Here is a 26,532-nt window from a genome sequence, read left to right on the forward strand (position 1 = left end):
ACTCTATCAACAATCAAATCTTTATAAATTATTATCCAAACAGTCTCGATCAACAATTTCATTGAGCATTCTCCATCATGTTCCTATACTTGTTTTTCCACAGTACTCCATACTACTTGATCTTTCCTTCTTACCAATAATGCATTCAATGACTTTCTTTGAACGCATATGAATCATTTCAAACGACTTTCTATCATTTTTTCTTCCGCACGAAGATGTTATGCAAACTCTTCTAGGAATATATATGTTTATTAGGAATTCTTTTTTTTTATATGACCAGACATCTATCTCAACATTATCATCTCGATTATTCCTACTTTATGCTCATATTATTCCTTTAAAACCCAATATTCTATCATAAAAAATTTTCTGTCTTATGGCAATGCATTAAAATTTTTCTTTTATTTTATTAGATATTTTTTTAATCACAAATAACTCTGTTAATTTTTTTCTATTTAAATGACCCACCTCGAATTTTATGATTGACTTCTTCATTAACATTACCATTTGTGGTATAATTGATCCCAAATATATGAACTATTTAAGAAAAAACTATTTTAGTGGTATCTATACTTTTTTTTAATTTTTAATTTTGGTACCTATGTGTTTTTTTCTCTTTATTGAATCTTTAATTTTGCTCTATTAATATTGTTAACCTTTATATAAAGACTACCAATGTTAATAGAACAAAGTCACAAGAGTTAATATTGCTAAAATAGTAAAATTAAATAATTTAATTAAGAGAAAAAATATACAAGTATCAAGTTAAAAAAAAAAAAGTATAGGTACATCTAATATGGTTTTCTCACCATTTAACTTGGCCTATATTTTATGGCTAGTCCCAAATCCAGATGAAAGAGAAGAGTTATGTTAGGCCCAACTATATAAATCTTAATGACATTTATCTTTAATCGCGGGAACTTAATTAATATTAATTTTTTTAGACTTATTTGTCATTTTTTATAGCCTTACATGAAACTTTACTTTCTGGCAGTAACTTTGCAGCCGTCAAATTGACGATATTTTAATAAAAGAATAATATCGCATCACCATTAACTCTTTGAGTAATAAATGCATCATTTAACCTTCCCGCAAAAAAAAAAAAAAGCATCATTTGACCACAGTAATTGATGCTAGCAGAGAAAATTATGTGCAGCGTATGAAAAAGAAAAAGTCTAATTAATTTTTTTACATTTTTTTTGCCATTCATTAATTTTTTTTACCACCAACATCTAATTAATGAAAAACGATAAAAATTCAAATGAGGGGAAAAAATCGGAAGAGAATAAACCTTAAAAAAATCTAATATAATCTTTGTTTGTTAATTTTTGTTAATAAATGTTAAAGGAAGCAAAGGCTGTGGGCTGTCTATAATTACAAAGAGATACATTTCAATTATAACCAAAGAGGACGATCATCAAATAAGCCGTACTTCCGAGGAAGAACCTCCCGGAATCTTTCTGCATAGTTGCAGCTCCTTTTGCTGTTTTCTTTGCCCATTCACTGCAAAATCAGTCAAATAGGAACATAGTGGAAGTGAAAATGGAATCATTCAAAAGAAAAGTGCATCTTTCTAAAATATTATATTTCATTTTTTTTTGGGGCCAAAGTATAATATTATATTCCAAGGTTACTTTTTTTTTTAACAATAAAAGTTCTTTTGAAGCGTAATTATCAGTAATTAAGTAAGCAGTACCATTTTGGTTTTTAATATAAGTGACATCTAACACATTCTCGCATGCAATAATTTTACTCTATTTAAATTCTTCTTTCTCTACATTCTATAAATCAGTATCATCTCCTTTCTTTTTCTCTCTTTTCAATAAAAATTAAATATAGGTAAAATTAAAAAAAAGCATTAAACATAGGGTTAAATTGTAAATTTATCTTAAAAGTTTTCAATCAAGAATACTTGCAAGCTTGTTTGGGTGGAAATTTGCCTTGAAAATTTAAAATTATAACAATATCACTCCTTACCATTAAAAACTATGGTTGATTGTTAAAATATAATGATGTTAATAATAAACATTTTTCACGGTGGGACAATAAAGCAATTATTGTTATGATTTTAAACTTTCAGAAAAAATTTACAACAAAAAAAGCTTCAGAGTGTTCAGTGTTTGTGTATGAAAACTTTTTAGATAAATTTATTCTTTAACTCTTAAATATACTGCAAATTTACATTTAAGACTAAATTTTTCTTGACGAGTGATTTACATTCAGGATGGAATGGGAGTGGTATTATTCTACAACGTAGTTGTCATTGGTAGCCAATAATGCAAAAGTGAATGGTGCATTAATGAAGTGAACGGTGGGTAGTTATGAGTCTGATGAAGCTATTAATGAAAATTCAAGAGCAACCCGTCTTTGCCACTCTCTTTATTACACTTCCTATGGGGACACTACGCAGGGACGCAAATTCTCCAGATTTTTGTTTTGATATTTCAATGCCCATGCATGAACATAGTTCTTTTGTGGAGCTTTTTTCAAATTACATATTTATACTCCCTGTAGTCCTTATTTCTGAAAGAATGGTTTGATTCGAAATATAAGTCACATGAAGATTTAATGTGCTAACTATCATTTTCTATCCCGATGAATTAATTAAAATCACATATGTGGATTAGGGTATATTATTCATATGAGATATTAATTAAATTAATTTTATATATACACATGCTTTTCTTTAATATTACCGTTCGATATCCGACATTTTAACTCAAACTTGAGATTAAAAAAGATTAGTAGGACTTTATTCTGTTAGACCAACTCTATATTGGTGTGTATATATACACTCAACATATGTGTGTGTGTGTGTGTAACGTTTATTACACGATTTAGAAATAAAAACGCAACGTACTGTTCATATCAAAGTGTCTCTCTAAAGTCTAAACGAAATATAAAATAAAATACCTCAACAACTTCAAAGAATATTATGCCCTACATAATTAATAGCCGTACCTTGAACCTAAGCTTACGGCTGGTTTCATAGTTTGTAACTACATGTCTTTTTGCATTGCTTTGACTCCTTCCCATTTGCTCCTTCCAATTGAATGCATAAGCTTGATTTTTAGAGACAAGTCTGATTCAAAATATAAACTTTATTTTTAAGTTCATTTGAGTATTTATTACTTTTTTTTTATTTTACTTTTAGTTGATTGTATTTAGTACTCTCTCTCATATTAATATTATTCTCATATATTTTCTTTTATCATTTTTTTCATTTATTGCCTCTCATTTTCTCTCTTAACAAATAAAGAAAAAATTTTAAAAAAATATTTTTGGCCTATTTATTATTTTTAACAATTTTTAACTACTAGTTCATTAAACATAATTCGATTATTTAAAACTTATATATGGGACTAGAGGGCCTAGTACTCATCTCATTTGATTCATGAGGACCTTGAAGATATGAAAAATCTTAAACCTTGTTAATTTCATATCAAAAAGTAATGACTCTTAAACTTTATTTATGTTTAATATATTATTTTCTGAGAAAATAATAGTTTATAAAATAATAAATTAGGAGTAAAATTGTATATTCATATAATAAATTTAATATGATATTATGACATATTAATGACAAAAAAAGTCTCTCTACTTTTCAAATAGGACTAGCGAAGAAATACCGTATGATCTTATTGATAAGACAGAGAAAAATGTTTCATTCGTCCTATTTATAAGTTATATTATTAAATTTTTTTCATATAAATGTGTAATTTTACCATTTATTTATTATGGTATAAACTTTGTTTTCATGAGGTAAAGTGTGTATTAATAGAGGTGAAATGAAAAAGTTATTAAATTTTAAGACATAGCTAATAACTTTTTAAATTTCAATAAAACATGCTGAAAGCAATTTATAATAGAGAATAAACTCATAGCTTTGGTAAAAGGTTAACATGTACACGGACTCTGTGTGAAGGTTGTTTATGACATCACGAAACTATGACACAAGCCACCTTGTTTTTAACATTGTGTTTCAAGTATGATGCGAGATTGGGAAATTTTTGTCAAATTTGCTCACAATATATACCATCGAACCAATATAGTCTAAAGCGTTTTTCTCAAAATTATTGTACAAGCTTAATTACTTATGTTGGTCTTTCTCACAGCTAACGCCTTTACCTTCACAAAGAAATGGGGTACACATTTTAGTTATTAATTAAGTATACTATATATCAAATTTTATTTAATAGCACTTTAGTATTAAAAATGCATTAATTAAAGCAGATGTTAGCTGAGGTGGTACTAAAACGTCTCTTCTAGTAAACTCTTGTTCAACTATTTAAAATTTTTAATTACCAATGTATATAATAATATTCCTAATCTGGTCAAAAAATAATAATAATATTCCTAAGATCTATTTCTTGGATGGTATAGGATCAATATAAAACAATAATCTTTATTAATTAATATTAATAACCATGTAAATCCCACCAATTATTGCCGTTAATCTACAGTTTTCTCTGAACAATATTTTAGTTTTTCATTTTTAGTTGATATGAAGATTGGGTTCAGTTTTCCATTGGGACCCATCTGTTAGTTTTCTTTCCTCTGGTTGAAGGGGGAAAAAAAGAAAAGCATATATTCTTTCCTGGTACTGGAAAGTTGTACATGTTCTTCTTTCTTGTTCAAAATTAATAGAAATCAATTACTACCGGGAAAAAAAAAAAAAGAAATCAACTAACCCGATTAGAACAATTAATAAAATATTACTCGTTGGATTAAATTTTCCTACCATATCAAAACTAAAATATTAAGTTTAATTAAGGAATAATAATGCGCTCCCAATTCCTAAAAAAGATATAATTCAAATTCTAGAATCAATATATATGTATATATTGAATTTGAGTCTGAAAAAAGACACTTTTGTAGAAAGGAGAAGCTATGGCCCCTAATCAGATTAACCGGATGATAATATATTAAAAAACACATATAAAATCCATAAAAATTCAAATTATAATTAATTAACAATTCAGCTTATCATAGATCATCCCATGCAAAACACACAAAAGAGCTACATTTAATTAATTAAAACAAAATTATATGGTTTCTTCAAACTACTCCTTTCACCATGTGAATGCATGCATGTAATATATAAGTTGAAATTGGCCAAATAACAATATTCCACAAAAGAGGAAATAAAAAAGGAAAAGGAAAGAAAAGACAGATCACAGACGAATTATAAGAAACAACATGAAACTTAACTTGACCCAATACCCATCATCACTGTCCCTTTCATACTTACCATCAAGAAATAAGAAAAACTGGTTTATCTCATAATATATTCTTTCTTTCTTTTTCCTCCACAGATTGAGTCTTTTCTTTTTAAAATTAATTTGTGATGATGATTTCTACTTGGGAATACTATAAATCAAAGGCTTCCAAGTTTTAACGTTGTAATTGTCGTCATCCTCGTCACAGGCCATCGTCATCTTCTTCGAGTTCGACCCGTAATTCTTCTTATGGAAGTCAACAAACAGAAACAAAAGCGAAGCATAGAAAACGACATTGAAGCTCCAGCCCCAAACTCCGGAGCAACCCGACCCAGAATAGTGGTAGAACAGCATAAGGCTCAAAACGACGAAGCTGGAGTAGAACTGAACGATCTGGCAATCCGTCACGAGCTTCTTCCACTTGGGACGAACCCCAAGTGCGCACGATAAGTAATAGGCGTACATTAGCACGTGCACGGAGGAGTTGGTCACGAGCACCAACGGGAACAGCGACTGAGACGTCTGGAGCCAAATGTAGCACATGACGACGACGGCCGAGTGGTGGTACACGTGGAGGAACGTGAGGCGTTGGATGGAGTTTGACAAGATGATCAGGAGAGTGTCGATGAATTCTAGAATCTTCGAGAGGTAGAAGACGTAGGCCCAGAAGAAAACGGGGCCGGAGGGAGGGGTGTTCGGCGGGAAGCAGATGATCCACTGGAAGTGAGGTGCATGGGATATGGTGGACAGGATGCAACCGAGGGCCATGACGAAGGAGAGGAGGAGAAGGACGGTGCTATGGATGGCGGTGATGGGTTTGAGGATGACCTGAGGAACAGGAGGGAGAGAGAGACGAGAGAGGAAGAAGGTGAAAGAGAGGTAACAGAAGACGGTGAAGACGAGAAATTGAGGAGATGAAGCTAGGGTTTTGTTGGGAATCCATGTGAAGTTCTCAATGGAAGGTTGCTTCACCAGGTAGTACTCAATGGCTGAGAAAATCTGACTCATTTTTTATGAAATAATAAGGCGGCACCACCACCGTCTGCGGCGGAGAGAGAGAAAGAAAAAGGGATTTTTGAGAGATTAAAGCGGCACTGTCTAGAGAGAAGGGAGCGGCATCTGGTAGAAAGCTAGTTAGGGGTTTCTCCAATAGTGGTGGGATTATATTAATAAGTAGGTCGAGAGAGTGTTATTATAGAGTGTGTTGTGAAGGTGTTGTGCATGCATCTCTTTCAAGAATGGTCCCATTACTATTCACATCCCACATCTTGCATCCAGACTGTTTTGATTGTACATGCATGGGAGGGAAATTAATCTCACAACCACATCTTTTTACCCTTTTGAAAATTAAATTCTTCCAAATTACTTGGTTATTATAATTTGTTCTCATTTTAACTTTAATCCCTATATATAGTTTCAAATCATAGATTGTAGTCCCCCAAGTTTATTTCTGTCTAAAACGTTAGCCTCTATATTTTAATAAAAATATGAACCATTTTGTTTTTTGAGAGACCAAAACTTATGATTTTAAATTATAGAAATCAAAATCAAAATGAAATAAAACTATAAGGACTAACTATTATACTTACCCATGTTTCTAGTTGTGCTAATATACCTTCTAGAACTCTCAAAAAAAAGAAGAAAAAAATCTCCCCTTCTCTCCCTCGCAATATAATGATACTGAGAAAGCTGTGACAAGAGTTGTGAAATTCAGTAGCACTTCATGAATGTGGCAGTATAAATATAGATTAATAAATTAACAGTTAATGTATAGTATCATAACAGTGTGGGACTGTTCTCTTTGTGGCATATCCTAGCTACTTTCTAGGCATTTATGTTAAATGTATTTTCACTTTAATATCTGATTTCCTTGCTGTTATTTTTCTTTCCTTTTATTTTTTGGTGTGATAGTTATATAATTAAAGATCCTCCACAATAACTAAGGACTAATTCGCTTTTGAACCGAAGAGATCATAAACAGGCTTTGTCTAGGATTGAAACCCTCATAATGTTCAAGAGATCAAGCCATCTTCTAACTATATGCCGTGCCTTATTGGTTAACTAATTTGTTTCCTCATCTTCAAAATTAAAATATATTTGTTGCGACATTCAAATGATAAATTAAAAGGAAACAAGTTAAAAAAAAAAAGAATTAGCATGCCTTTTAAGGACATTGTCATTTAAGTTTAATAAACTTTCATAGATGTACACATGCTCCCTCTCCCACCTCCGGTCATATTTATAATCCGACTCATATAATTGTTGGAAAATTTAACAGTATTACTGCTAGAAAATCTCTCTTCAGGATAGTTAACTAATTTGAGTAGATTAAGTAAAAAGTTAAATAAATTATAATAAATATGATATTGTCCCCTAAAATATTCTTCTATAATATAATGTTAGGTTATATATATAAGTTTATTAGTTAGATAAATTAGTTCAGAAAAAATGATAAATATATTTAAAAAAAACAAAGTAGTTTGATGAAAGCTAGCTTTTATGTTAGGAAGTGGAGAGAGTATCTCTCAAATATCAATATTGTCTCTTACTTAAATTGATATATCTTTTTTAATACTGTTAATAAGCTCCACAAGTTTGTCGGTTAACAGTTAAACATGGGATCATAAAACATGATAGCAAGATTATTCTTATGCCACATATGCAAAAAAAACATTCAAATTTGCCAACTAACCTTTTTCACTTAATACGAATAAGTTCATTCGGTCAATATATCTTTTCATCATTTGATCCTGATGTAACCATTTTGGTGTTAGTTATGTCTATGTTCAAAATAAATTAGTTTGTACGGTAAAATAGATATTTTTGGGGAGTGTGGAATTAAGATACAGAAATATCTAATGTTAATGTATATGGAAAAAGCAAGACAGATATGGGTCGTATTCATAAGGAGTCAATAGAAATTGATGAGCATATGATATATCCCATGGCCTCCCCCCACATATATGGGTGAGATATTAAAAACCACACTTATTAATGGGACAACACTTTAGCCTAACGTCTTTCTCTTTGGGACACTCTTCAAAAAACATGTTGATGTCAATAGATATTTCCTTTCCTTTTGATACTAAATATAGGAGTTAGATAATTAATTTAAAGAGATTACGAAAAATTAGTTATTTTAGTTATTTATAATAGATGTGTGTTGATTTATTTAATTAAAAGTACTATTTGATCATTTACATTGGAAACTATACTCATTAATGAAAATTCTAGTACGTGCAATCAATATGATTGTTTGAGGAAAGAATGTACTTACTCTGATTCTTATGCTACTTTCAGTCTTTAATATAAGAGCAAGGTGATTAATTTGAGTAGATTAAGGAAGTTTATTAAATTAGTTGTTTGTAATAATTAGGTGTTGTTTTTCCTAAAATATTCTTGCTAATCATGTACTAACTAAAACTACCATTTGATTGGACTTTTAACATATGCAACTACTACAAGAACTACTAGTTTAGAAAAAATAGATAAATATGATAGATAAAGTGAATTGGGATATTATATTTATAACCAAATTAAAAGTCAAATTAGCCCTTAATATAGGTAGTATATAGGAGTTAAATAACTAATTTATAGATATTATAAAAGTTACTACCTCCAGTCCTAATTATAAGAGCTAGTTGACTAATTGAAAAGATTAAGGAAAGAAGTTGAGTTAGTTATTTGTAATAAATAGGTGTTGTTTTTCTTAAAATATCCTTGCTAATCAAGTGCATTGGCTAGAACTACCATTATTAAAAGGACTATCTTGAAAAAAAATGCATAAATATTAGATATAAAGTGGATTGGGGTCTTTTATTTATGACCAAAATAAAAGTCAAACGAGGTCTTATGTTAAGGACGGGAGATAGTAGTTAAATTAGTTATTTGTTAAAAAACAAAAAAGTGTATTGGTTTCCTTAAAATATCTTCTTTAATCATTTGTTTTTGAAACTACTACTTGATGAAATCAATCCCCTTAACACATGCCATTAATAGTATGGGTAGTTCGCAAAAAAAAATTATAAACTTAGAAGAAAAAATAAATTAATGTCTTATGTTTAGATTCAAGACATAGTAAAATCTTGCAAATTGGAAATGCATGATTGAATTGGGTTTATCTATATATATATATATATATATATTCCTGTTATTGGCTTTTGTTGTCAATATGACCATGGTTGTTGGATCTGAGCAGTTTGTTCTTGCCTAGCAAATGGGTATTGTGGTTGTGATATATTAAAAAAAAAAATCTATCTATAAATCTTAGGTAAGAAAATATATTAAATATAAAAAAATCTTACAAAAAATTCATATTTACATGCTGAATTTGAACAAATACAAATCAAATTTAATAATTTACGTTATAAGTTAAACTTTTACATTTACAACTCGAATTAAATTACATTATTTATGAGTAAAACTTGTAAAAAAATGAATTTTTTGAGACTTCTTTGCATTTATTTTTCATTGGAAGAAAGACATAATAAGGACTTACAAAACCAACAACATGACCTCTCAAAATGCTTTACCCCCGCTACAATATTCATAAGACTTGTTTGAAATTAAGTTCCTTTGTAAAATAACGATACTAGGTGTGGACATATACTCCCTCCTCGATTTGTTGTTATGTTTAGAGGTGATCAAAGAATTATTAATTAAGAAGCGAGTGATCTTGGAACAAACAGATATTTCACTTTAAGAAAATGGCAATTTTATATATGTGATAATGGAAGATAAAACCTTGAACAATGATAATTAGTACTTTGAAAATTAGGTTTGAGTTTTATGTGTTAATGGTGATCTGAAAATTCATGAGTATTTCATTTTAAGAAATAACAACTTTAATTATAAAAAAATTGATAACAAAACTAGGCTAATTCCCTAGCCAGTGTATAATACTATCATCAGTCCTAAATATAAAAGTTATTTGATATTTCTAAATATAAGACCGCAATCTGTTTTATCTTCTAAATTTATAATGTGTTATAAAAAATATCTTTAATTTATTGATTGTAGGTTATTTCTATCTAAGTATAGTTTCAATGTACATGATTGAATAAGAGTAATTTAAAAAAGTCAATACATATTTGTTATAAATAACTAACTTAACTAGATTTCTTAATTTTTTTTAAATTAACTATCTAACTCTTACGTTAGGATAGGAGGAAGTAAATACATATGTTGCAATGAGTGCTGCAAATTTTTATACGTATGTGTGTTTATATATATATATAGAGAGAGAGAGAGAGAGAGTTATGCAATTGCCTTATTGTTGGCTAAGGTTTCAGTGCTTTATATATGTGGATTATTCTTAGTCCGACCCAAAGCTATCAACAAGATCGTACGTAGATCTTCATAGTTCATTTTGATTTAATTTACGACGCCTTGCCATGTTAGTTAATTAGTGTATTAAGTGGAACAGCTATAGACAAAATAATGTGATTAGTTAGGAATGGCTAATAGATCAAAATAATAATGAAAATCTTTAGGATAGTATCAATATAAATTGAAAATTCATGCAATGTTCTATAATTCTTTAAATTGAACGTGCAAATGCAAGTGAAGGTCAAAAAAACGAACGAGCAAATGCATGAGACCACTTAAAGCCAACCGTCACCAATAAATACGTTGCTTTTGTGCTTTTTGGGGTAAGCAATTGGGCCCTAAACGCAAATAAAAAAAAACTCATATGACAACAAGTCTAGGCTGAAAATAATGGGTCCATTTGGATTAGCTATTAAAAAAACAACTTATTATCAATTTGGCTTATGAAGAAGTGAAGTTAGCTAAAAATTAAATTAGATAAGTTGAATTGTGTTTAAATTAGAGTTCAGAAAAATTAGTTTGAAAAAGTGAGATTGGTAAAAGGTTATTTGGATTATGGTTAAGTAAAAGTAAGTTTGGTTGTAAAATGACCAAAATGGGTATAAGTTTTAATAAATAATGAAACATGATTAAAAAAATTGATTTCACATAATATAATGAAATTAAAATAATTTAATATGAAGAAATTAAATTTAATAAGTGAATTAAATTTTAAAACTTTATAGAAATCATAAAAAATATTTATAATAAAAAGTTTATTTTGATTCTAAATATAATATCTTAATCCATTTTGTCTCTTAAATTTATAATTTCTTTCATAAAATATCTCTATTAGCTATATATAACTTGAGAGAAAGTAAGACATATTTATCACAAATATGTAATTTAATTAATTTTTTTAATATTTATAATTTTTTTATTTATTTTTTATATTACTTTTTTTTAAATAAAGTGTCAATTTTATTCAAAAAGTAAATGAAAATTTTACATGAATAAATCGGGCAATCACATTCTATTAATTTTATCATAAATTTTTAGTCATTTTCATTGTGACATTTTATTCTTACGTGGTGTGTTGTTTTGGCAACTACACATTTTTTTATTAAAAAAGAATGCTAATAAAAATGCATCTTGGTGTTTTGGCTAAACACCCAAGCCCTTCACACGTCTTGTTTTGTTCTACTCTGGTCTCTCCAACACTAGTGACTTTAAATTAGGGACCATTGAACTCAGAAAAAAATAAAGCCTGATATATTACAACGGTAAATAAGTTCCAATCACTGATCCAATAAGCCAGATCTAGTAGCTTCTTCCACAATATACGTTTGCCAGCTTAAATTAGATAAGCTCATTTTGGATTTAAGTCTAACCAAACACTAAATAATTTTCCAATCACGCCTGTAGCAAACATTTTTTCAGCCCATAAGCCTTGCCAAACAGGCTTGATATCTCTGCCTAGCATAAAATGGTTGTACAAAAAAAAAAGTCTCTGATTTTGAATTTTGAATCCATTTTTTCTCATGAGTTCAAACCTGTAAGTAATCACTGGAGAGGAAGTGCCAAATAAGATTGTTTAACTCATGAGTTGGAATAAACTCACAAGATACAAGCTCATAAAATAAAATCATATTATAAAATTGCAAAAATTTACTGTTTTTTTTTGTCAAAGGTAAAAATTTACTTCTAACATCATGGATTTGCTATAATTAATGTTGATAAAAATAACCACAGTTAGTGTATCATTTGGAACAAAAGATTGAGGTTTAGAAGGATTGTATGACTTTGTTGAGGTTTTGAAATATTCAGCATAGAAAGAAGACTTGAGATCGGAAGTAAATTGGACCGAAAATTTTAGGTCCTTGTTGATGTCCACCCGCCAACAAGAACACGAGATCAAAAGAACATTGTTCATTTGCGGACATAGATCATACTGCAATTTTGCATCCAAAAATTTAATTAGTCTCCTCAAATTCTATTTAAAAAGCATTTTTAGCATTTTTACTTGAATAAAAAATTAAATCTTATTTACTCTAACTTAAAATTTAATAATTTTCTAATATTGCCCCTATTGAATATATATACTTTTTTTAAAAGTTACAAACTACATAATAATAAATAAAAGATAAAATTATATATTTACATAAAAATATAATAAAATGATTTATAAATATGATTAAATAAAACATTTTTTAATTTTATAAATACAACCAAAAGAGTACGTGGAAAGAGTCTTGTCTCGTAAAATATAAAAGCACTTATTTAAGTACAACTACAATATTGTGCCCGTTTGGATGAGCGATTGGAAAAGCTGCTTATTGAAAAAGCAACTTATGGATAAGTGAAGTGGGGTAAAAGCTAAATTGGATAAGCTGAATTGTGTTTGGATTGGAGTTCAGAAAAACCCATTTGCAAAAGTGAAATTGGTGAAAAGTTGTTTGGATTATGGTTGAGTAAAAGTAAGTTTGATTGTAAAATGACCAAAATGGGTATGGGTTTTAATAAATAATAAAAAATGGGAAAAAAATAATTTAGCAAGTCAAAGATTTTTTCTTTCGGCTGAGAATGCCGGTTGTTTTCGTGCCTTGGGGGCAAAATATTAAAAATAAAAAAAAAGCAAAAAAGGGTAAAACAAAAAAAGAAAGTAGCAAACAAAAACCCATTAATATATAAAATTACGATTTGATATTCTCAACTTGAAAAATAACAAATAAAAATTTAATCCCATATTGCTAAATTGAATTTGTCATTTCCTATAGTTTGAGAAGTATTTCAGATATTTAATCAAAATTTTATATTTATAATATAAAATCAGGTCTTTATTTACTATTTTTTAAATTAAGAATTACAAATTATAATTTTTTATATTAGGGGTTTTTATTTTCTATTTTTCCAAACGAAAAGTTAAGTACGATGTTTTCTTAATTATTAGCATTATTCAAACGTCGTGGGGCCAGGCCATATGGCTTACGGATGCTCTCAGGAAACCAGGCGCCCTAGATCCTCGCCTTCGCAAAAAGCTTCACCAGCCAAACGAAAAATGACAGAGGCCCCAGCGTGAAAATGACCCCCTATTCAACGGTCAAAAAAATAAGCTCCTACAGTAAGGAAATAAGCTACAAAATTCAGCTTAAGACAGACTGAACGTTTTGAAGCTTAAAGTGTATAAGTTGCTGTTTTTTTTAAGCCTAGCCAAACACAACCTCTCAGCCAATCGGGCTTATAAGTAAAAAAAGTAGCTTTTAAGCCCAAATTAAACCTTGCCAAACGGATCCATTATTAGGTCTAAGTCCATAAAGTCTGACATGTTGATATCACTTTAGTTAGTTTTTTTTAAGCAAGGGTTAATATAATTTTTTATTCCTCAAATTTTGTATGAATTTTGATTTTAGTTTTTTGAGTTTCAAATTATAAATTTTAGTCTCTTAATATCCATATTTTAATTAAATTATATGTATTAATGTTTTAAACCGAAAAAAAATTTAAAAGATCAAAACTTATAATTTAAAATTTAAGTAACTAAATCTAACATTAGGGCAAGCTTGACGGACTCAAATTGTATTAACCCTTTTAACAAATACATAATGTAATATAGTACTCTTTTTTGTCTATAAAATTGGTTTACTTTAAAATTGGTTTTATATTTAGAAATTTTATTATTAAATTGCTCATATATCCATAAAATTATGTAAATTAAATTAGATTTAGGTTTTATTTTAACCTACGACGTGAAATCCACCCGCGCCCATGAACGCCGTCTCCGTCTAGTCTCAGTCTGCGTCTGTCACTCACGGCTCCGTCTGTTGTGACTCATCCAGAAAGGGAGCAATCTTGCTTAATCTGAGTCTCAGATTCTTGTGATTCATAGGTAGAAAGGCAGAAATCTCCATTAGGTTTTCAATCTTGCGACTGTGATGGCATAATCTCAGCCTCTGTTTTTGTTGCTATGTTTCCTCTCCACTTTCTGCTGCTATACTATATTATAGTATTAGGCTAAATTGGTTTCTTTTTGTTGTTCTGGTCTTCTAGATTAATGTCTATATAGGCTATATGTTATTTTAGAGTGACACTTTTTCTTCGAATGAGTGAATTGACGATATTGCTTTGGAGTTTTGTCTTTAAAGAGGAAAACTTCAAGGGAGATTGAAGAGTTGGTCGCTTTAGGTTTAAACTTTGAAACTGGTGACTTTCAAATAGGAGCTATGAGTTACCAGCAAAGTCTAAACGTTCAAATTGAGAGGAAGCAGCCTTTTTAAATGGGCGGGGCCGTTTTAAGGCCTAACGAAAAATTATTAGGATCGATGGTTAATCTATTCAGTTGATTTATCTTGTAACATGGTTAATTTTGAATAGGATTTGAACAATTTTAATCTTGAAAAATTCCTTTTAGCAACAGCAACTATTACAAATATTGTCAATAATATAAGCAATACAGGAACTTGAGGTGAAGACCCATCATGCTGTTATGACGCTTAAGCATAACCTTAGTGTATAGTCATGTACAGCCCTGACATTTTTTGTGTTTCAGGTTGAATCAAGTATCACAATGCCTGATGTTCAGTCCCTTGTTAACGATTTCTTGAATCAGCTTAAGAAACGGTAAATTTTCTTCACTATCACTGACAGAGTTGAATGAGTATAGTGTTGGATTCCATCTTGTGAGATTGAGAACTAATTTCTGTATTTTTTTTAATCTGTGGTGTAGTAAAATTGAAGGTTCCCAGGCCACAGCAAAGCAGACAGCAGAGGTGCTTAGGTCTGTGATTTCTCAACAGCGATTGCCCTACACAAATCAAGCTGGTGCTCTGATAGATGCAGTAAGAGCTGTTGGGGAGCAGCTCATTGCTGCAAATCCTGTTGGTATGCGAATATAGCTTCCTTTTAAAATTAATTTGTGTCTTGAACAGATTTTTTGTTTCGGATGAGTATCCATTGGGCCTATTTTCTACTCGATTGCTTGTGTAAGTTGAAGCATGTCTTCTAGATGCTTTTTTAGATCATCATATTGTAATGTGCAGCATTTGTGAATGTTTTGTAATGTAGGCAAGTTGTTATTTTTGGATTGCCTCAGGGGTGGTAATAGACAGTCATCATCTTTGGCACATTATATTAATTGATTCTATTGTGTAGTTAACATGAGGCTGGTCCTTATTTGGTCTGTACTAACTTACATATCTTCTATAGGATGTATCACTAACTATCAAACGAGGATAGTCAAGCTTGTGCATTTCCTAAACTTTTTGCTGGCTGAGCCATTTTGCCTGGCCCAATGCCATGGATTTCCAAGCCAGTGATTCCTCTAAACCCACTTCTTCCAACAAGCTTGTTTCTGAAAGCTAGAGTCCTTGCCATTTTGAAAACCATCCCATGACTCGATTCCTACTGTGATGTTTTGTTGTTGTTGTTGTTGTTAATTTTGGATATTTATATTCATTTTTCCTATCATTATGTGGTATGTTTGTAATTGCAGAGGTAGCTGTGGGTAATATAGTAAGGCGGGTTTTGCACATTATAAGGGAGGAAGATCTTTCCCTTGCAACAGATGCTATTGCTGGTTTGGGAATATCAGCAGGAAGTGACGATGAAGATGATGTGGAGCGAGATGATCATCCTGTTCTATCTGCAGCTGCTGTTGCTGCTGCTGCGAGAAGCACTTTGCGTCCACCATCACTGCAAACTCTTCTAGAGGATTTGCCTGATTCAGCTGCTGTTCCACCCACTTCTTCTTCTGGGGGTGAATCTGAAGGAAAAAGTAGATGTGAGATGACAGACTATGAGAATGTTATATCCTTACTTAAGTATTGACTTTATCATGATATAAGAATGCCATAACTTGAATCCAAACTACTAGATGATTTATCTGCCTGTAACAAAAAGTCACTGACACTGATTTGACTAAGACTGAGTCCATGCCTCAATGTCTCATTTTATGATGAAAATGCTGCTGTTTTCTTATCATTCAGTTGCCTGTGTCTTGTAGTTTTGTATTTATTTTTTAATTCTCTTACAGCAGCAGACAAAGGTTCCCGAGGCCGGAAGCTGAAACATGATGTCATTGAAGCTGTCAATGATCTTATTCAAGATATTGCCACTTGCCATGAGCAAATAGCAGAGCAAGCTGTAGAACACATACATCAAAAGTACTTCTTTCCCTAGTGCTCCAAGAGAATGTTATTATTTTTAGATTTTCTTGCTATTCTCGAAAGCCATGTTGGTTGAAAAGATGTTGTAGGAGCAATATTTACTTCCCTCAAGCTCTAATTAACTAGGGAAAAATACATTGACTGTTTTCTAGAAAGTCAAAGGTCAAAAGTTAAAGATTGAATGTGTCAGTGTCATATATTAGAATTAAAATGAAGAAAAATTGTGTTAATGCATTCTCTTATAAAATTCTTTTCTTGCACCTGATATATGTTAGATAAGGAAAGAGAATGGCAACTTCAATGGATTCATCTTAATGTTAGGGTCTGTAATGGATATTTAAGAGCCAAAAGCATATCAATTAGTAACGAAAAGTTTAAACTAATAGAGGCAGTTATTGATATATGGATAGTGTGAAGTTAAACTCCCCTTTCCTCTTAATCGTAAATATCAAAGGTTTAATTATCTTTGTTTTTATTCTTTCAAATAATTTATTTGAAATGAATTAAAATAATATTGACGTGCTGTTTTGCCATGTCAAGTCATCAGTTTTCCTTATTTCTTTACACTGCTGAGTGCATGTTTTTCAGTGAGGTAATATTAACACTAGGAAGTTCGAGAACAGTGCTGGAGTTTCTTTGTGCTGCAAAGGAGAAGAAGAGATCATTTCGGGTCTTTGTTGCCGAGGGTGCCCCAAGGTTGGTAACAGTTGCTAACTAACATTTGCAAGGAATGCAACCTGCCTTTTTTCTGGTAGCAATGGCAATTTGCATGTAGTCTTTATAAGATTTAATAATGTTGAATATGTGTGTAATCAGATATCAGGGGCATCTACTTGCGAAAGATTTGGCAGCAAGAGGCTTACAAACCACAGTAATAACTGATTCTGCAGTTTTTGCCATGATATCCCGAGTAAACATGGTACTTGAAAATTCTTGTTCTGAATCTGGAATAGAATCTTTTTACACTAAAATTTGAACTGATTTTGAATTTAAAATTATATAGGTTATAGTTGGAGCTCATGCTGTCATGGCTAATGGGGGAGTTATTGCCCCTGTTGGGCTGAATATGGTTGCACTTGCAGCTCAAAAGCATGCTGTTCCTTTTGTCGTACTTGCTGGAAGTCACAAGGTGAATTATTAGAATATCATATCCATCTTCTTTGCATCTGTCATATTAATGCAACAAAATTATAATGACTTTTCACTTTGTGATGTCTGTTTATATATCTTTCTCGGTTAAATATTTGAAATAGGAGGACACTTGACTGCCTTAGTGGTATAAGGGACGTATGTGAATAATTGTTTGCTCAGAGGCTTGATTTGGGACACTAATTTTATATATAGCCATGTCCATTTTGAGCTACGGAATTGTGTTTTTTTCCTGCGTACATGACAAAACCTAAGATCTTTATGATCACTAAGAATACTCTTTTTCTCTGCCACCTCTACTGAAGCTTCAAATAGTTTGTAAACATTTAATGTAAGACGGTTGTCATAGTCGTACTGTAAAATTAATCTAGACCATGTCTAATTTGCTTTCTTTTGGAAAACAAGTTCAATATCTAGCTTTCAAGCGTGTTTATTCTGCTGACAGGGTATGTATTGTAATTTCCTTTCTTTGGGGCAGGAATGCTGGTATGCGGTTGCTGATTTAATTTTTAAATTCAAATGCTTTTGCTAAAGTATATTGCCTAAGTGGTCAGTGTGATTGTTAGACACTAACACTTTTACAAATAGCTCCATCCTAGTCGTTGGTTCAGTTAGGATGTGACTTGACGGTAAAATGCTAATGCAATTGCCTTAATTAGTGGCTCCCTGGGTTTCAGTATATTATGAGTTGGCAGTCTTTAATGCCATAGTCTGGTTATAAAATTTATTTTTTATATGCTTCATAGTTTCGGTGATTGAAAACTGCTCTTTCATTTTGACAGTTGTGTCCTTTGTATCCACACAATCCTGAGGTCTTGCTGAATGAGCTGAGGTCTCCTTCTGAATTGCTCGATTTTGGGGAATTTTCAGATTGTATGGATGCTGCAAGTGGCACTTGTTCTCTTCATGTCGTTAATCCAACATTTGATTATGTGCCACCGAAGCTTGTTAGTCTCTTCATTACTGACACGTAAGTTGAACTGGGTTTCAGTAAATAATTTTTAGCTTTCCTTTATCGTCAACTTCTTTAAAAATTATACTCATTTTCCTTATGCATTTACCTTGCCTTTTCAGAGGTGGCCATAACCCATCATACATGTACCGGCTCATAGCTGATTATTACACTGCTGATGATTTAGTGGTGAAAGCACGAACTACCGCAGGGAGTTGACTTTTGACCCCTGTATTTGTCCAACACTGGTAATTAATACAGTTCTACAGCTGTTATCTTGAAGGTGATTGTACAAGTGAAGCCTTAGCACGCATTTTTAAAAGTGGGATTTCTGTAAAGTTGGTGTTTTGCTGGGAAAATATTGCTGAGAGATATAAACTGAGACTATGAGTAAAAGCAAGAAAGGATTTGTAAGACGTGAAATTGTTTTCTTGTAATATATGTTGGGAGTCAATATTCGTATGCCTTCCCTTTCCCAGTTTTAATTGGATCATCCCCTTCTCATCTCTTGGAATGATTGGCTTTTTCATGCTTGGTTACCAAGCAGGTTTTTGAGCGACTGATAATTGATGGGCTTGAGAGGAGTTAAATATGAGTTGGAGAATGAAGCTTTGTGAAAACTATACAAAGGATGAGACTGTGATGGCAATATACAGTGAAAATGAAATTTCATTTCTGCGGCTGCTGAAGAGCTCACATGAATTAGCCTAATCCTATCAGTCCATGGGGGTGAAATGTAGCTCTTTTTTCTATTGGCCTAATCAATAATCATGATGCGTAAAGGCCGTGATTTGCTTATACAGTATATCTTTGTTTATTATGTTGTTGTTGTTATTCTTTTGGGGGGAATTTTCGTAAAGGACCACAGTAGAATTTTTTTACCAATTAGGCTAAAAGAATTTTAAAACCACAGTGCATATTTTTGGACTGAGTTGAAATGAAATTGTGAAGCAAATTGACCGAAATAACCTTGCTAAATGAAAGAAAGAAGGGGAAGAAAAAGAGTCCTGTAGCTAACAAGTCTCTAACTGACAAGAATGGTTTAAGAAATTGACAAGTGATGTTAGTTTTTAAATGACTAAATTCTCAGTTATGATATGGTCATGAGAAAAAAAACATTCTGCATTTTAATGATGATACTACCTTTGGTCTTCAATTCAAGGTTTTTTTATTTTGGTTCTAAATATAAGATTTTAATTTATTTTATTTTTCATATTTATTTATTTTTCAAGATATTTGTTTTAATAATAATAGTTTTAGTTAATAAACTTTACCACACAATTGCTTTGTAGTAAACAAAATCATATTTTGCAGTTTTGTATCAAGAATTCTCACTCAATAATTAGACTCGTAAACAAAAGATTTCCCATTCAATGAAAAATTTATTCCCTTCATTTCAGCCACAATATTGAATAGAGCATTTTAGAAGAGAGGGCTAACACGGAGCCGTGCCCGTGTGGTGAGCACAGAGCGAACTATTGTTTCGCCTTTTACTTAAGAAGAGAGGGCTAACACACACGAAACCAATGGTGTTCAGATGAGGAATCACCATCAGGACCCTTTGAGCTTCTGAGCTTCTCGCGTCTTGCGATTCGCATAACTCTTTGCATGAAAGTCAACAAAAAGAGCCAAAAGAGAGGCATTGAAGACGGCATTGAAGCACCAACCCGAGAACCCGGAACATCCGGATCCTCCGAAATGGTAATACAGCATCACACCCGAAACCGCGAAGCTGAACAAGAACTGCACTATCTGGCAATCCGTCACGAGCCGCTTCCACTTGGGTCGGACCCCCAAGGCGCTCAACAAGTAGTACCCGTACATGAGCACATGCACGCACGTGTTCGTCACGAGCGCCACCGGGAACAAGGACTGCGATGTCTGGAGCCACAGGTAGCACATGATCAGGACCGTCGCGTGGTGGTACACGTGGAGGAACGTGAGCCGTCGGATGGAGTTTCCGACGATGATGAGGAGCGTGTCGACGAGTTCCAGAACCTTCGAGAGGTAGAAGACGTACGCCCAGAAGAAGAGAGGTCCCGAGGGAGGAGTTTTGGGCGGGAAGCAGATGATCCAGTGAAGCTGAGGCGTATGGTAGACAATGGTGAAGATACATCCAAGTGACATGGCGAAGGAGAGGAGGAGGAGGACAAGGTTGTGGACCACGGACATTGATCGGAGAATGTGAGGTTTAAGAGGAGGGAGACGGAGGAGAGGGAGGAGGAAGGTGAGAGAGAGGTAGCAGAGGAGAGTGAGAGAGAGGAAGAGAGGGGAGGCGCCTACGGTTTGGCCTGGGATCCATGTGAAGTTGAGAATCGATGGGTGGTTCACTAACCAGTACTGAAGGCTGGAACCTATGGGATTCATTCTCGTCCTCGCCGTCACACGCCGCGGCGTATGGCGGTAGATTTCGGGAGTTATCGAGAAGGCGAGTTGGGGTGGTGGAAAGTGGAAACGAAAGTGTTATCCTTAAGCGTTATCTTCGCTCGGTGGGCCCACGCAGCTCTGGATTGGCCATAGCCCATATGGCGTGTCCGTCGGACGCATATTTTCGAACGCTTTTACGCTGGAATTCAACATAATAAAAGAGTTTTATCTGAATTTGTGTAAAAATATTTTTTCATGTGAATTATTATGAAGTATCAATTAAAAAAATATAATCAGTAAAAAATTTCAATAACAACATAACACCTTGCAATGATAAGTTAATTCATAATAAATAATAATTATTCATTTTTTATTAAGGTTATTTATAATTATTTTCATTGAGGTCTGATTGTGATTCTCTCTCTAAACTAAACTTAATGTTGGCCAAAAGAGCAAAAAAAAAAAAAATCAAAATTCGAGCAGTTCTTTATCTTTAAAAGCATCGTACCATTTTTAGATGAAAAATATACTAATTTCAATAACTCTCTAGAAAAATAATTGAAAATTTGTCCACATTTGGTTTTTCACCATAAATCAAATAAATTTATCTTTAATAGGATAAAGATACTTATTATATGCAAGTAAAAAAAAAACTAGCAATATGAAATGACAAATTTTTCTTTTTATTTTGTGTAATAATTTAATTTGGTGTCAATTTAGTTTCTTAACTTTATCTTTCTTTTTGCGTCAAATTCTTAACTTCATTTTTTGGGCAAAAAAAGTTCTTAACTTTATTTGACGTTTAAGTTTTATCTCTTAGTTTTATTTAACTTTAATTTGGATAAACTATTTTAATGCTATTTTTCTCTAGTTTGGTAATTATATTTGATTCCTTCTTTTTTGTTTTTGATATAAAGACATGCTACTTCTTGTGTTTTTTTTATTTATAAAAACGATTAATTATACAAAATGAACAACTAAGGTTATTATAATTTATAACAGATTCAGGGAAATGAGCATAAAGACACCTACTTCTTGTTCAAACGTGCAAATTGCCAAATCCCAAGAACTTGATTCTTTTCTCCTTTTTGTTTTTAATTTTTCTTTTTTTTAAAATTCTCTCTTTTCGTTGTACACCGGGACTGGGACAAATCAATCACAGAACTGAGTTCGTTTGAGTGGTGGCCAGTGCATCGAATATACGTCTGTCTTTGTCTTCGTCTTTGACCTTGTAACGATCATGTTGGGTTCGGCTGCTCCTAACCCTTTCTGGTTACCGGTGGCCAAGGAGGGTCCTTGTCCGCTTGATCTCGTCGCCACCGCCACCTCCCTCCACTTTGGTCACTTTCTCCGCTGCCGCCTCGGCCACAATTTCCGCCTACGGTTCCTCCTCCAGTCCTGTTTCAAGGTCCCTTTAATTTGAAAATTTGTTTTCTCCTTTAGTTCAGAGTGCATTCTATGACAATGCGTTTGCAATTGCAACATGTTCGACATAACTTCGCCTTTTCTTTCGGTGGTTACGTGTCATGACTATCCATTTCTTTAGGAGGTTTGTTCTTAATTCTTGGTTTATTATCAAAGACTTCGATAATAAACTATGGATAGCTGAAGTTTGCTCGAGCCTTCATGAGTGGGATAGTAGTTGAGTTTCTAGATAACTGGGATGTTAGATGATCATCGTGTTACTGGGTTCATGTTGCTTGTGATGCTGTGTGAAAGCGAATGCCAATTTTCTTTTTTTCCCCCCAAAAGAAAGGGAAAAGGGAATGCCATTGCTGTTTAGGTGCCTACCGCATCTTTGATTGGAAAATAGCTATTTTCTTGATTGCTAGCAATTTTATCAGTTATAGGATCCTATTTCAAGGTTTGGAACTCAAGTCCCCCATTGGAAATTATGGAGTTTTAATCTTGGATTTATGCGAACCTGCGTTTACTTAATCCCCTGCGCTATCTTTTTGGGATTGGCTCTTCCTAAGGTTCATATCTGTGGAATCATAACCTTGCACTTCCCTCCGCTCTCTCCCTGTCTTTTTTCCTCTCCCTCAACCTATGGGATGCTTCAGGTATGACCCTTGGGCGTCACATTAGAATTATGGGATTCTAGTGTATAGTTTTTATGAATCTTGGGTTCTCTAATTTCACGAGTGAGCTTTTAACCTTAAGAGTATGGCTCTCCCAAACTCCATATCAACTAACATGCTATAAAAAGCTTCCTTTTTATAGCCTGTTAGTCTTTTTGCGTGTTTTGCCATTTAGAATTGTGTTGTTACATCTTTTCTCTTGGTTCTCTGGTTGCATTCTAATTCTCTTCTCTCATTTTTGCACAGAAACTCCCTCCCTTGAATCATGTATTCAGATGGAAGGATATATGGTGTGAAAGAGCCCTCCAGTTTAAAGAAATCAATTTTCTTCAATTATCAAATGATGTTTTAACTTCCACTTGTTCAATTAGTTTCTCTTTCTTTAATGGGGGAGAACATAGAGCAAACCTGGGAAATGGAAGGATGTCTAACTCCAAGATGTCCAGCCAAAGTCCATTCAATGGAAGGAAATGGACTAATATTCTCCTTGCTGCCAATATCTTGTGAGTATCAGCGTGTTTGCCTGGATGCTTATTGTTTCCAGACAAAATTTGTTTGCCCGTTTTTTGCCTGTAGCTTGCTACAGCGAGTCCACTAAGGATTATTATTATTATTATTTATATTACTATTCTAATTCTCCTTGCCACTTGTCTTGTACACTTTTTTTTTTGGGACCAAATTTACATAGAAGCTATTCTAGTGGCTTATTATTTATGAACCATGATCTCAGAATGTATATTGCACAAATTGCAACACAAGGAAAGCTTTTATTGTGGGGAGCTAAGGTAAAGTTGCCATTAAATATTTGAACTTACTTCCTTAATATTGTTACATATTTACTTGTTGACTGTGTATTGCTAGATTAACAGTCTTATTGACAAGGGACAATTGTGGAGGCTTGCCACTTCTTCCTTTTTGCATGCAAATATTGGGCACCTTATGGTCTGGTTTGGATTTTCTTGCCTGAATCTTGTTTGTGAATGTCTTTTTTTTCCTGTATCTTAAAAATTATTACTTGTTTCCTGCAGGTTAATTGTTACTCCTTAAATTCCGTTGGTCCCACTGTGGAAAATTTCAGTGGTCCTAGGAGATATCTTGCGGTTTACTTTGTCTCAGCAATTGCAAGTAATGGCTTATATTCTTACTTCAACAAATAAAAAAACCAATAGGTGCTCACCTACAAGTATTCTGATCCCATAATTTCTAGAAACTCAGGTTCAGCAATGAGTTATTGGTACTGCAGAATGCCTGCCGTAGGTGCATCAGGGGCGATTTTCGGCCTGGTAAGTTGTTTGAAACATTCTTTTGTGATCCAAATCAAATATTAATTTTAACTGTGTGGATGATGGACTTAATAAATTTATCTGTATTTTCATTTTTTTCCCCCTAGCTCAACTGTTGGAGCTGATTCCCTTTATAATTGCATTGGACAAGATAAAAAAACTATTTTGAAAATTTATCTTTTGCAGTGGCACTGAAGTTCCGTGGTTATGTCAGATTGTTAATGCCCTTGTATAGTATAATATGTATCTTCATCTCCGACAACCATCAACTTTGAATAAAGGCTCATCAGTTATGGCATTGGATGTTTAAACTGGAAAAAGTTTAGACTATAATGATGCCACTGACATACAAATTAACACCACAGAATGACAAACACAACTGATTCAATTTCATCTGTCTTGTACAAATAAAAAGTGATGGAGGAAAAGAAGCGTGGACAAAGGATGATCAGGGTGGGGTTATTATAATTCATCAAATACCTAAAGACAGTCATGCTTACTAGCATCTGCTAATTTTTTTATGATCCTTTACTATGGACAAAAAAAAGGAAAATGATATATATGAGGTAAGCAAATGGTGTGGCAAGGGATGGTTATTGATGATGCTGGGGAAAACTTGCGTCATTTCTCCCCCCCTTACTTAAAATTTGTTCACATTCGCATCTGTCTCAATGACTTCAATGGTTTACCTTCATCTGTAGGAGTAGCTCGAAAATGGATATGTTTGTTTTCTCTTCTTTATCCTCTATTTCTAATCAGCTATGCATGATTTAGGTTGGATCAGTTGCTGTGTTTGTGTTGAGGCACAGAGAACTGGTAGGAGGAGGCAAAGAAGATTTACAGCATATAGCGAATGTAATTGTCCTAAATATGGTAAGTGTTTTTCCCTGTCTTGACTTCTTTTCAAGGTCCACTATAATGAGTTGTCAGTTAGTAACTCGGGATTTGTTTTCTAAAGCTGGCCAGCTCCTTTTGTGTTGGCTACCTTTTTCTTTACATTAATTCGCATTTCACAGGCCTGATTATTCCTGGAACAGATATAGCATTTGCTACTTGCTAGAATGCTGTTTTTGAATCTCACATATCTTGACTAGCATTATACACTTCGATAAGAAATGCATGTTGTGCATGTTATTAGAAATTATTTTTGTTTCGTTCTGAATATTTGGGGAAAATTACTTACATTAGTTGATACTTGATGATCCAGGACCCTGTTTCCTTGCATCTTTTTGATTTGACGATGATCATCTATTGCAGGTCATTGGGCTATTATCAAATGGCATTGACAACTGGGGTCATGTAAGCATCACATTGCCCCGTCTCATAACCATCTCATAAGAATCAAGTTATAGTTAATAGGTCTGGAGATAGTATTTCATTAGTAAATTTGGTGTAATCAGATGCAGTTATTCTGGTTTGTATCGTGGTAATAAAACTTCATGTTGTAGTGATTTTGATGTTTAATTTGACAATGTGCTTGTCAGTTAGGGGGCTTGATTGGTGGAGCCGTTGCATCCTGGTTGATTGGACCAGCGTGGAAGCATGAATCTACAACTAGGGATGGAAGAAGAGTGTTCATTGATAGGGCACCAATGTATAATATCTTCCAAATCAAGAGACTTCCTAGGCAATGGAAATAGATAGATCCACACAACTATAGTCTCTATCCACACTCTGAAAATGAAAAGGAAAAAAAAAAGTATTCTGTATAATATCCATTTGACTGTAGAAATTGTTTTCATGAATTCATTGTGATATTTTCTTTTGTACGTGTAAATGGTGGAAGGAGGCTTGAATCTCAGCGCTGCCCAGACAGGATTGGGAGGCATCAGATGCTCAGAAGCGGAAAAAAATAAAATTTTTTTTTGATTCTGCTTTTTAGTTGCCTCAAATAAAAAGTAATTCAATAAACTGATTATGTTTGGAGTTCAATGTCTTTTTAATGTAAAAGAAAAGCAAAATGTGGTGTTAAATAATCTGTTAATTTTTAATATTAAATAAGTAATATGTATG

The 26,532-nt window shown here is 32.7% G+C and overlaps 4 protein-coding genes across 10 annotated transcripts; 2 read left to right on the forward strand and 2 right to left on the reverse strand.

Moving 5' to 3' along the window:
* Positions 1 to 5,185: 5,185 nt before the first annotated feature.
* Positions 5,186 to 6,305, reverse strand: LOC114744118 (elongation of fatty acids protein 3-like). Its single transcript, XM_028932307.1, has one exon. The coding sequence runs from the start codon at positions 6,225 to 6,227 to the stop codon at positions 5,358 to 5,360; it is 870 nt and encodes a 289-aa protein (XP_028788140.1). The 5' UTR covers positions 6,228 to 6,305; the 3' UTR covers positions 5,186 to 5,357.
* Positions 6,306 to 14,355: 8,050 nt separating this feature from the next.
* LOC114744116 (translation initiation factor eIF-2B subunit beta) lies at positions 14,356 to 19,647 on the forward strand. Of its 5 annotated transcripts, none has more exons than XM_028932303.1 (10): positions 14,356 to 14,412; positions 15,073 to 15,143; positions 15,250 to 15,404; positions 16,015 to 16,302; positions 16,555 to 16,684; positions 17,276 to 17,383; positions 17,504 to 17,606; positions 17,691 to 17,816; positions 18,619 to 18,806; positions 18,911 to 19,647. In XM_028932303.1, the coding sequence occupies exons 2-10, from the start codon at positions 15,091 to 15,093 to the stop codon at positions 19,005 to 19,007; spliced, it is 1,248 nt and encodes a 415-aa protein (XP_028788136.1). In that variant the 5' UTR covers positions 14,356 to 14,412; positions 15,073 to 15,090; the 3' UTR covers positions 19,008 to 19,647. The 5 variants fall into 5 exon arrangements, 4 of the variants coding, with proteins under 4 accessions (XP_028788136.1, XP_028788138.1, XP_028788137.1 ...); XR_003740060.1 differs by lacking the exon at positions 14,356 to 14,412 and having other exon boundaries at positions 14,445 to 15,143; positions 18,911 to 19,071; positions 19,336 to 19,647; XM_028932304.1 differs by lacking the exon at positions 14,356 to 14,412 and having other exon boundaries at positions 14,445 to 15,143; positions 18,911 to 19,036; positions 19,336 to 19,647.
* Positions 19,648 to 20,121: 474 nt separating this feature from the next.
* On the reverse strand, positions 20,122 to 21,225 carry LOC114744120 (elongation of fatty acids protein 3-like). Its single transcript, XM_028932309.1, has one exon. The coding sequence runs from the start codon at positions 21,153 to 21,155 to the stop codon at positions 20,340 to 20,342; it is 816 nt and encodes a 271-aa protein (XP_028788142.1). The 5' UTR covers positions 21,156 to 21,225; the 3' UTR covers positions 20,122 to 20,339.
* Positions 21,226 to 22,307: 1,082 nt separating this feature from the next.
* Positions 22,308 to 26,394, forward strand: LOC114744112 (RHOMBOID-like protein 10, chloroplastic). Of its 3 annotated transcripts, none has more exons than XM_028932297.1 (10): positions 22,714 to 22,938; positions 23,020 to 23,218; positions 23,483 to 23,739; positions 23,967 to 24,021; positions 24,098 to 24,178; positions 24,265 to 24,361; positions 24,452 to 24,519; positions 25,294 to 25,392; positions 25,777 to 25,818; positions 26,004 to 26,394. In XM_028932297.1, exons 1-10 carry the CDS (start codon positions 22,922 to 22,924, stop codon positions 26,157 to 26,159), a joined length of 1,071 nt encoding a protein of 356 aa, XP_028788130.1. In that variant the 5' UTR covers positions 22,714 to 22,921; the 3' UTR covers positions 26,160 to 26,394. The 3 variants fall into 3 exon arrangements, with proteins under 3 accessions (XP_028788131.1, XP_028788130.1, XP_028788132.1); XM_028932299.1 differs by having other exon boundaries at positions 24,452 to 24,523; positions 26,004 to 26,127; XM_028932298.1 differs by lacking the exons at positions 22,714 to 22,938; positions 23,020 to 23,218 and adding an exon at positions 22,308 to 22,563.
* Positions 26,395 to 26,532: the final 138 nt, after the last annotated feature.

Source organism: Neltuma alba, unplaced genomic scaffold, assembly GCF_004799145.2.
Source record: "Neltuma alba isolate B1F8T4 unplaced genomic scaffold, ASM479914v2 tig00004267_pilon, whole genome shotgun sequence".
Classification (NCBI taxonomy): domain Eukaryota; kingdom Viridiplantae; phylum Streptophyta; class Magnoliopsida; order Fabales; family Fabaceae; genus Neltuma; species Neltuma alba.

Coding starts and splice junctions, on each gene's coding strand:
- LOC114744118 (XM_028932307.1), bottom strand. CDS start 6,227: ATGAGTCAGATTTTCTCAGCCATTGAGTACTACCTGGTGAAGCAACCT.
- LOC114744116 (XM_028932303.1), top strand. CDS start 15,091: ATGCCTGATGTTCAGTCCCTTGTTAACGATTTCTTGAATCAGCTTAAG. Junction 15,405..16,014: donor CATTGCTGCAAATCCTGTTG/GTATGCGAATAT, acceptor TTGTAATTGCAG/AGGTAGCTGTGGGTAATATA. Junction 17,607..17,690: donor TGATATCCCGAGTAAACATG/GTACTTGAAAAT, acceptor AAAATTATATAG/GTTATAGTTGGAGCTCATGC.
- LOC114744120 (XM_028932309.1), bottom strand. CDS start 21,155: ATGAATCCCATAGGTTCCAGCCTTCAGTACTGGTTAGTGAACCACCCA.
- LOC114744112 (XM_028932297.1), top strand. Junction 24,362..24,451: donor CTTTGTCTCAGCAATTGCAA/GTAATGGCTTAT, acceptor CTAGAAACTCAG/GTTCAGCAATGAGTTATTGG. Junction 24,520..25,293: donor CAGGGGCGATTTTCGGCCTG/GTAAGTTGTTTG, acceptor TGCATGATTTAG/GTTGGATCAGTTGCTGTGTT.